Source organism: Malaya genurostris, chromosome 2 (genome assembly GCF_030247185.1).
Source record: "Malaya genurostris strain Urasoe2022 chromosome 2, Malgen_1.1, whole genome shotgun sequence".
NCBI classification, from domain to species: domain Eukaryota; kingdom Metazoa; phylum Arthropoda; class Insecta; order Diptera; family Culicidae; genus Malaya; species Malaya genurostris.
The window spans coordinates 254150980-254162070 of NC_080571.1; the positions used below are offsets into that span (position 1 = coordinate 254150980).

General features: G+C 39.6%; 1 protein-coding gene across 2 annotated transcripts in view; it reads left to right on the forward strand.

Annotated features, from left to right (window-relative positions):
- Nucleotides 1–10644, forward strand: part of LOC131429549 (histone demethylase UTY) — a 152405-nt gene extending 141761 nt beyond the window's left edge. For both annotated transcript variants that reach the window (XM_058593743.1, XM_058593744.1), the window contains 6 exons: nt 3240–3774; nt 4034–4845; nt 5042–5598; nt 5681–5890; nt 6080–6206; nt 6493–10644. In XM_058593743.1, the coding sequence (XP_058449726.1) occupies nt 3240–3774; nt 4034–4845; nt 5042–5598; nt 5681–5890; nt 6080–6206; nt 6493–6921 (2670 nt within the window). In that variant the 3' untranslated portion in view covers nt 6922–10644. The remainder of the gene's footprint in view (nt 1–3239; nt 3775–4033; nt 4846–5041; nt 5599–5680; nt 5891–6079; nt 6207–6492) is intronic.
- The last annotated feature ends 447 nt before the right edge of the window (nt 10645–11091 follow it).

The following is an 11091-nucleotide window of genomic DNA, read 5'->3' on the forward strand; positions in this document are numbered from 1 at the left end:
TGGCGTATTACCGGATCTTTTGGAAACCGGAAAAAGTCAGGTTTGGATAGAAATGCTTAGTGCGACCACAGTGTGGAACACAACAGTTCATTCTTCTCGTAAAACTGAACACACTTTCGAGTTTACACTAATTTAACAAATCTTTTTGGTTACACTTTAATTCACTAAAAAGAAAAACGGCTTGATGTCTATTTTAATTACACTGTGCTGCCACTATAAACATTTATTACCAATGAGATTGAAAATTCTCATTGGTGAGCTAACATTATACATTTTAATAAACTTGTTTTCTGATTTTCTTCATACTTGGCATCATTGCTCACGTACCCTGCAAAAGTTTTTTCTTTTCTCAATGTGCAGGTAGCAACATCAAAATCAGCCAATCAGAAACTGGTCCATTTTGGAACAAAAGCAGCCCCCCCCCAGATGTCAGGTCTTGTCTTAGTTATATACCACATAAAGCCGAAATTTCTGAAAGCCGAAGCATAACAGGCCGAAATATATATAATGGCGAGTAAGTGAGTTACAATAATTTTCTCACGAAAAAGTTACATTTTTAGCGGTAATCCACTTGTCTAAAATTAAACTACATATTAGTTATAAAAAATTGATTTCTTTTACTTGAGTAGAAAAGATATTTATTTAAATCTGGCATCCTTTTTTTCTATACCTACAGAGTAGATCAACATAAAAAGAGCTTAGCTCTTTTTCGATTAGTTTACTTTTATGCTTCCTGTGTGAATTATGAAGTTACGCCCTTGCGCATTTTCCGTGAAATTGGTTGGTTTTTGCGACTAAGATAAATCTGCGGGTAATTTTATCGTCTCATTTACTATTTCCAGTAGTAAAAGGTTCGTAAACCATCTAAAATAAAGAAAATAAATAGTTTCGCCTTCCTTACTAGCAATTAATGTATCGCCCTGTTTGTTGGCATGGAACACGGAGGGCGAAACTAACATAACCAAATGAAATGACAGTTTCGCCCTTTATAGTTCTTTGTATTACTAAAATTGAGATTTTTGTAGAAACCGTATTTTTAGGCAAAATTGTAGGATTTTGAAGCATTTATTGGTAGGAGAAAGTAACTCGATTTGTTTACTTTGGTAAGATTCGCCCTACTTTGAAAAAAAAAAACAGCTGATTTTTTCATTATGCCTCTACCAACAACTGTCTTCCGTGATCACCTTTGTTCGTTCTTTTTCGCTGATCTAATTTTTTACCAGTTTTTAGAGTTGTGTGTTATTATTGTGGTACAAAGTATTTGGTAAGAATTCTAACGTTTAGTATATTTAGAAAATAATTCAGAAAGCCGAAACGATTCTTTCAACGGGCAGGCCGGGCAAATGGTTTGCCCGTTGAAAGAATCGTTTCGACTTTCTGAGTTTCGGTCCTCTGAGTTTCGGCCTTTTGAGGTTCGGCTTTCTATGACGTACGGCTTTTTGTGTTTTCGGCTTTTTGTATTTCGGCTTTTCGTTTTTCCGCCTTTCGTGTTTCGGCCTTTTGTAGTACTCCCCAAAAATCAGATACAAACAAACAAATGAATGATTTCGAAAACTATATGAATTTTTGTCGTTCAATCGCATTTCACTAATCAATGGAAGCGGAGACCGGAGCTAACCGAACAGCTTAAATCCCTTGTAAACCAGCAATATTAGTTCGATCCATAATTGTACACTGAAGTCTTTTTTTATGCGAATTTACGTACCGCATAAAAAAAACCGCATAAAAAAAACCGCATAACTCTGAAAATTCGCATAAAAAAAACCGCATAACTCTAAAAATTCGCATAAAAAAAACCGCATAACTCTGAAACTTCGCATAAAAAAAAGACCGCAGAAGGGCAAACCGCATAACTCTGAAAATTCGCATAAAAAAAAAACCGCATAACTCTGAAACTTCGCATAAAAAAAACCGCTTAACTCTGAAAATTCGCATAAAAAAAGTCGCGTAAAAAAACCGCATTAAAAAAGACCGCATAAAAAAAGACCTCAGTGTACTTTGTAGACACGCTATCAGTGAGTTGACATAACACCAATGCATTGACAAACAAATATAGAACAGATTTCAAATCTTCGTGTTGAGATCATCAAGCTCGAGTTTTATTTTTGACAGTTTTAAATTATGTGACACTTTGTCATTTTTTAGAACTGATATCCACCACAGCGTTGCGAATGCCTCAGTCTATATTTATTTTATAATAACAATATTGCAACTCTTGTAACCCGCTTTCAGATTATCGTGATAGCGTGCTATAAAAATGAAAACTAATCCAAGATGGATCGTTTCTATCACATAATTATGGAACGTTCACTGTGCACTCATTTAAGTAGCTCACATGAACTCACTTTACTCAATTTCTCTCTGAGTACTCTGTTACCGGCAACCGGTTTTCTGTCAACCGCCGGTATCTGTTCGCTGGGAGCTCGCCTCTCTCATTTTCGTTTCGATCGTTAGCAGCAGTGGATGTTCTAAAGTTCTGCATTTAATTAGTGCTATTAGAATAGTATTTCATTTAAATAAGTTTGTTTCTTGAAATATATTTTAAGTGCAAGTAGTAATATAATTTAACTACTGGAAGTATACCAAGTGTCCTAATTTAAAAGGACAACGACCGAAGCTATGTAAGTCCTAATATTAATATGCTGTCAAAATGTAATTGTTCATGGTCACAAAACTAAATTTAAGTATTGGTATTTTGTAATGCCATAAATGTTAATTTTCAACGTATTAAATTCATATTTTAGCAAGTAAAAATGTGTACGCCATGTGCTGGTTATATCGTTCCTTGTGAGATAGACGAATTGAGGTTATGCTTGTACCGCGTGTTCGTAGCCTTTTGAAGGTCAAAGCCCTCTATGTGTGTCGTGTGACTGTGATGGCGAATGCGAGCGATTCTGGCATGAATCGAGAACGCGCACATGCTGGTATATATTTTTGACAAGCTATTTTGTGTGGTCATTGAACTCGCGTTTTAATTTCTTATTCTCTGTTGACCGTTTTGCATCCGAATTTCTAAAAAGGTCCCATCGAGGAAATCGATTTGATGGAATCTGTTTCAAACAGGATGCTAGAGTAATCCACCGGTATCGGTGGAAGGGTAGTTTTCGCTAACACCACCTTCAGTATTAATATGGTGGAGCTAGATAGTAGCTGCCTCTACAGATTATTAAAAAAAACTAATTTCGTTGTACATGAGTGCCACTCAATAATATGCAAACACCTTTCCATTTCATTTTCAGGGTAATCAGATTGCCCAGTTTCAGAGCAATAATACCGTTGCGGTTGGCAAACGCTTTAAACAGGAAGATGGGCAGGTGGTACGACCCGGCCAGGTGCCGAACTATCTTAATCAACAGCAACTACAAATGCTACAGTATCTGCAGCAAAATCAAGCCAGTTTAAATGCCCAACAGCAGAATTTGCTGCAACAGTATGCCCACCAGTATCGACTGATGCAGCAGCATCAACAGCAGCTTCGCCTGCAGCAACAGCAGCGAAATCAGCTCGTTCAACAACAGCAGCAGCAGCAACAACAACCTGGAGCTGCAACATTCCAAGGTCAAGGGTCACTTACAGTTGTATCTAGTGGTTATGGACAACCACAACCAGGTCAGCCACAACTAATGGGAGGTAACGGTGGTTTCTCTTCCGTACCCAATGCGGGGCAATCCTTTAAAACAACCACCGGAACGTATGCCGGCGTTGGAAGTTTTCAAAATCATTCCAATACTGCAGCGTTTACGCAGCTTGCTAGCACCAACCAGGCGGATCTTGGTAAGTACAGCTTATTTTGCACATCGTCATAACCAATGTTCTCGTTGTGAACTGTTCGACCCCTATCGGGTTATGAAATTTTCACTCCAAAAAATCATTGGAAAACTAATGAGATATTTTGAAATAAATCAAGATTCGGGTGAAAAAATCCTTCACAACTTGTGGGATATGATTACGCGAATCCGACAGTCAAAGTTCAAAAAGTTCCTTAAATTTCAAACTGACATTGAATTTATGGTTTTTCTTTTTTCTTTTGCAGATCAAGAACTGCAAGCCCTGCTTTCGTCCAAGGACGACACTGCTACTTTTGCAGAAACGCTTCTGAAGCAATTTGGTTCGGACGATCTAGATATCAAAGATATAAAACCGATGGACCAGCAATCGATTAATGCAGCTGCGGTTGATTCCACTAGATCGGATAGCGTAAAATCACCTGCCATTAAAACAGAATCTGCTTCGTCCACCGGAGGAGGATCGGCAGCAACGGCGGCAGCCGCAGCCAAGCGGCATCTGCTTGCGAAACATGACATTAAACTTGAGCCGGTCATAAAAATCGAGAAACTGTCTGAGCCCAATCTGAAACCGGGCTTTAGCATTGACATGACGGCCAAGGAGCTTCTGCAGGCGGTTAAAAAGTCTGACCTAAAGGATGTTCCCGCAATCAGCTCTACAATGCAACAGGACGCTCCGCCTCCCTCTCCGCCCGAAGTACCACCGCAGCGGTTGACCCGCGAACAATTGCAACCTCCCACACCATCCGTTTTCCTAGAAAATAAAAAGCACGCCTACAGTCCACAGCTGCAGGAGTTCTGTCTTAAACATCCGATCGCCGTTGTACGACAGCTCGGGGCAGCCCTCAAGCTAGATTTGGGATTATTCTCCACCAAGACGCTGGTCGAAGCCAATCCCGATCACAGCATCGAGGTGCGAACGCAGGTTCACCAGTCTGCCGACGAAAACTGGGATCAATCGATGAAGTCGAAAGTTTGGGCATGCATCTCCCATCGGTCCCATACGACCATAGCCAAGTACGCGCAGTACCAGGCATCCAGTTTTTCGGATAAGATCAAGGTGAGTTTTTAGCGGTCGTTTTTATACTTGTAATCTCAGAATTTTTCAAATGATGCTTGCTTATAACTTTCGTTCTACTGAGTAAATATAGTGAGGAAGCTTTTCAATTTAGCTCTGATGTTTTGCTGAAAATTTGTTTCGAGCAAATCGATTCGAATACTGTACAACTAACTGGTGGATCTAATTTTAATTCCAGGAGGAACGCGACAAATTGGCGGGCATCCCACTAACAAACTCGGATTCCGACTCGAAGGATTCATTGACGAACAGTACCGGGCCCGGGTCGGGTAATGGCAAACGGAAGAAGTGCAAAAACAGTAATAAAATGCTTCGTTTCGGTACCAACGTGGACCTCTCGGACGAGCGGAAGTGGAAAACACAGTTGACCGAACTGCAAAAGCTGCCTCCCTTTGCGAGAGTTGTGTCCGCTGCAAACATGTTATCCCACGTGGGTCATATGATTCTCGGCATGAATACGGTCCAGCTGTATATGAAAGTGCCGGGAAGTAGGACGCCCGGTCACCAGGAAAATAATAATTTCTGTTCGATCAATATTAACATTGGCCCTGGTGATTGTGAGTGGTTCGCAACACCCGATTCGTACTGGGGTGGGATTCAGGCACTCTGCGAGAAGAATAATATTAACTACCTGCACGGATCCTGGTGGCCAGCACTGGAGGATCTTTACGCAGAGAATATTCCGGTTTATCGGTTTACCCAACGACCGGGAGATTTAGTTTGGGTTAACGCTGGGTAAGTTTTCTGTCACATTCGAATAGGAAAGAAGGTCCGTTATAATGATTTGTGTGTTTCAAACAAAAAAAAATATTTACAGATGTGTTCATTGGGTGCAAGCGATCGGTTGGTGCAACAATATCGCATGGAATGTTGGACCACTCACCGCCCGGCAGTACCAACTGGCGGTCGAACGGTACGAGTGGAACAAGCTGGAAAATTACAAGAGCATCGTACCGATGGTGCATCTTAGTTGGAATCTTGCCCGCAATATCAAGGTTGCCGATCAGAAGATGTTTGATCTCATCAAGTAAGTTTGCCTTTTTGTTTTCGACTACTGCAGTTTGATCAAAATGATGATTAAAACCATTCAATTACTAACTTTCGTTCTACCGAACAAACCGTGTAGATTTTGGATTCACTGATTAGCGTCTTGGTTTCACTGCGAATCGTCTTTGGGGATGAAATATTTCTCACGTATGCAAATGTTTACTTTCAGAACCTGTCTGATGCAAACGATGAAACATTGTATGCAAGTACTCGAGTATGTTAAAACTAAAGGCATTGAAGTTCGGTTTCATGGACGTGGAAAGAACGAGGCGTCTCACTACTGCGGACAGTGTGAAGTAAGTAGATAGGGCAGAAGCATATTTTTGGGTATCATTTCGCATGCATCATTCCGTCATCTCGTTGATGCCTTTCAAAGTGGTGGCACCTTCGGTTTGACATATTTTTCAACGAAAAACATGATGCTAGAAAAAAACTGGTTTTCGAGGCGTTCTAAGTTCTGTCGCTTCTGGCTTAGCTTGGGTGCATGAATTTCAGACAGTTTCAGTATCTCGGACCATCCTTCATTTCGCCGGTCAATTCAATGCACAATGCTAATTCTATTTTTTCCTATTCTGACTACAGGTCGAAGTGTTCAACATCCTGTTCATCCGCGAACAGGAGAAGCGGCACGTGGTCCACTGTATGGGCTGTGCACGGAAGCAAGCTCCTTCGTTGCAGGGTTTCGTTTGCCTGGAGGAGTACAAGCTGGCCGAGCTGATGCAAGTTTACGATGCATTCGTACTGCACTCGGCACCGCCACCACCAATTCAGCCACCGATGGCCCCGTCGCAATCGCCCCAATTGCAACAATCGTCGGTCTCCTCGTCGTCTGCTACTCAGTTGGTCGCATCGTCGTCATCCGCAGTCACCATCAGTTCGTCTTCGTCCAGCTCGTCGATCGGTGCCATGGCCATCACCAGTTTACCGTCGGGCAGTGCTAGCAGCAGCAGTAGTAGTGGCGGCAGCGGATTAGGACAAACTGCGACGGCGATACCGCTCCAGCTGTCGTGAAAGGACACGAATTGTGAAGGGTCCTGGGTTGATGATGGCTTTGTTCGTTTGTAACTTTCAAGAGTTTATTTGAGATCAAAATCTATATTCGGTTTAGTTCAATTCTATGACTTTTTTGTTCTATATTTCATTGCCTCTTTTGGACACAGAAGAACACGAAAGAGAAGCTCAACTGAAAGACTTAATCGAACCCTTCCAAGAAAATGAAAATAAGTCGAAGTTTTGTGAATATGGATCTACTTTATTGTACATATCTAAGTATCGAAAGTTTTATTCTAGGATTACAACAGTTGTTTGAGGTCCTCAACTCGAACGAAACACGTAATTATTTATGCAACCGATCACTGCTTTACTAGTTGTACGACTGGCTAACGATAGGAATCGAATTTCCGGCGCGAATCAGAATTATACAGAATAATGATTCTACAGGAAACCACAGAATTTGTCATAACTCTAAGTAGTTTAATTTATTTCTTAGCTGAGCTAGGGCAGACAAAGGAAAGGGGTGTGAGATTTCAGGATCTTCGAGTTTTTTTTAATAACTTCCTACAACAGTTAGAAAATAGAAAACAGCCTCCGTTGGCGTGGCCGACCGGTCGTCAAAAAAAAAAAAAAAACGTAACAAACCGCAGAGAACAAGCTCGAATACGCGAATAAACCAGAGTGAACAGATGCAACTGCAGTAGCTTTTCATATTTTCGAACCGTATTGTGACACACAGCTAGAAACAACAAAAACAAAAACAGACGAACATTTCGAAAAGTAATAGATTTTTATACAGGAATGAAAACACGCGAAACAAAAAAAAAAACAATCCTCAGGAAATTTAAGAAAGCCGTTTAAATCAAAGGGAAATAGTAGTCGAAGAAATAAGTTAACATTTTGAAACAGAAACTCACACATTTTCTCTTAGAAAACAGACACAGTGAAGTAAAAAAGTAATAATAAAAACATCCAAAAAAGAGAAAGTATATTTTTCTAACCATCAGCTAACGAAAGTTGTACTCGTACTTCACGCAGAACCTTTTGCTCTAGGAGTGAGAAGCGCGCTAGTTGCGACAAAACGGAGTCTTTAGGCGTGTAAGAATGATGTTATTGGTTTAGCTCTCCGCGGTAGAATCGCTCAGAGTTGAGTTGAAAGAATGGTACCACCGGTTAAGTTAGGATAAAAAATTACTAAGTTTGCAAATTCAAGGTCATTTAATATTTTTTTGAGTTGCAAAAAAAATTCATATTTAATTTTTGGTCGGTACAGTTTTGGGTTACAGAAAAAAAAACCGATCCGAACACAATTTGATCAAAAAACAAGAATGTAACACAAGGTAATGATCTCATATACGTTGGATAATTTTGAGGAAAATAATCAAAGGAAATCTTCAGCGCAGGGAGAGCAAACCGTTTTGGTTACACGTTCAAAACGAGTGATCGACGATGAGTTTTTTAGTTAGAACAATTCAGCGATTCGTTACGGTAAATTAAATTGGTGGTGTCGTCTAAACAAAATGGCAGGTCACACGAATGGAACCCCGTTGCAGCAACGCCGTTGGCGAGCGGAAGTTATTCGATGATAATCCCTAAGGTGCTTTAGTTTGGACTAAGATTTAGTTTAACGCGCATGGGTGTGTGTGTATGTACAGTGAACGGGAAATGGTTACTTGTACTGAAGTACTAGATTGGATGCTTAATACTATGTCATAGCCAGTTAGGAATGGTCTATGTGAACTAGACGCTATACTAGAGCTAAGCAGATAGTGTTGGTAGGCAAATGAATGGTTTGCCGAGAAATTTCATTTTTTGAAATACCAACACGCGTAGTAAGATTTTGAAAAAAAAAAAAGGTTAGACCAATTGTGTTTCATAGTGAAAAGAGTACTCCGCAAGTCGAAGTTCTCAATATGGGAAAGGTTAGCTCCTAGATGTGTTAGTCTATTAGTGTAGTTAAGTTTAGTATGACGAGAGAAAGTAAAGTAATCCGTAGCGCCAGCAGGTTTAGGCAAAAGAATGATCATCACTCCCCTGCACAGAATCAGCATTACACATATTCTCACGTACATGTCATTTCTACCATACCCGAACGAAACACACAACAAGCAGCGGGAGATTCCGGAAAGTCATGTTTTTTTCTTAGAAATTCAACCAAAAAAAATTCGCTTTTCAAAATTTATATCTTTTCAAAATTGCACACAAACGTTGAAACTACGAAGCAAAAGTGAATGGAGAAAGCTTTTCCTCTCGAAGTAAGTTGTATAAAGCATGTTTGAGAGAACAAACACTATCGTAAATAAGGAATGACCAGTATATCACTGCCAATTAAAACTGAGTTGATTTCTGCATTTCGTGCCGTATCGATGGTGGAAGGAAGTGTGAAATCGTTTCGCTCTCCGAATGGGTGAATGAAGACACTAGAACGAACGAGAGAGAATGAGCTGGGAGGCGTAGCAAAAGAAGATGATGAAAACTGTACAGCAAAGGAATGAGTAGCAACACTTGTAAAAAAAATTGATTATTACCCAATTTATTCTTATTATTAATTATCACGAATACTAATTGGAACAAATCTTAATCGACAGTCGCTTTTAAGGAACCTATACTAAAATCTATTTAAATGAGAACCAAGATTGACCTAAAAAGCTATAAATAAATTGAATAAAGAAAAACATGTCTTTCAACATAATTATTAAGGGGAACATTGCAGGATTTTCATAATCACACAAACCCACAATCACACTAGAACACACGACGAGCGCGCGAGCGTAATGAGAAAACATGGTAGCCTCTCGCAAGCAGTAAGGCTACTGGATCCATTCAGTTTTGACCCTTGAGATACAAACAGAACCTCCAGAAAGCGAAACAAAACAAAAAAAACTCATTCATCAACCTCATTAAACGTTGCTTTCCCTGCTGTAGAAAATTGATCCCCACCCACACACCGTCTCACACACGCTGGCAAGTCGTGCGCTGATAAAAATCCTTCTTTAGCCAAGATCTTTTTGTTTGTTCTCGGTGTTTTTGCTGTTGTGACAATGGGTTAGTTTTTCTTGTATACTGTAAATATAGGACAAATTACCTTTCGTGAAAGAATAAAAAATAACCAATTGAAAACAATACCTCAGAAAACAAAAAGAAGCAAGAGAAATCAATCCTGTAAATATATTGAAAACGTCATGAAACAGAATAAAAAAAAATGAAAAGCATCAATTGAAAATAGTTTTGAACGTTTGACCGACGGTGTAACGAGAGAGAAAGGCAAAATTTACGAGAAAAACTTCACAGCGTTGCATTAACGGTTGGTTTACTAACCAATCGGAGCAGTTTTAGAATATCAGCACACAAGAAGTGACAGAGTTGTAATAATCTTTTATTTAATAATGCAATTATTTATGGAAGGCAGCAAGCAAAATCTGCGTTACTGTCGATAGCACACTTACAGTAGTAGTAGACGTTGCGAAACAGAGTCCAATGGAGAATTCAAAGACGCCTCTACACGTTGGCGAGTTGTGTAATAAAACGACACCATTTTGGGTAAGAACAATGTATGCGGAAGAAATCCGCAGTCGTACGATAATATAAATATTATTAAATGCTAAGCTGGTATATTATAAACTACTGTATTTTTGCAAGAATACACATACTAGAAACGACGAATCGCAGAGACGAATGTACACTTTTTGTTTCGTGAATCAAATCGGCAATATATTATTGTAGTAAGAATGATAAATTAAACCCGGTGGTTGTTTTTCTTCCTTGTGGAATGCGAAAGAACTTTCTCCTTGTTCGATTCATGGCATAACCGCAGACTGTTGAGTCTGCTCGGATTATTTCTGTGCCATTGTAAAAGTCCAGCTGACATAGTCAAGTGAACTTCAATATTTAAAACATTTACACCCCGATTCTGTATTTCGTTCGAATCGGATTATTGCGATCGAGATCGAGTTTTCCGTCAATCCTTCTTAAAGATATTCGAAATTTTTTTTTTCTCGACAGAATCGTGGTGAATGACAGATTCTTTGTTTACTTTCTCTTTCGATTATATCTGCGTTGACTATTTAGTACTGAAGGCAGAAGAGAAAGCAAACAAAGAGAATCTGCTGTTGGCTTTTAGGGTTGCTTTAATGCGTGTGCTGCCCAAATCCTGCTTCCATTGCTTTCTAACTACACTCAGGAAAATAT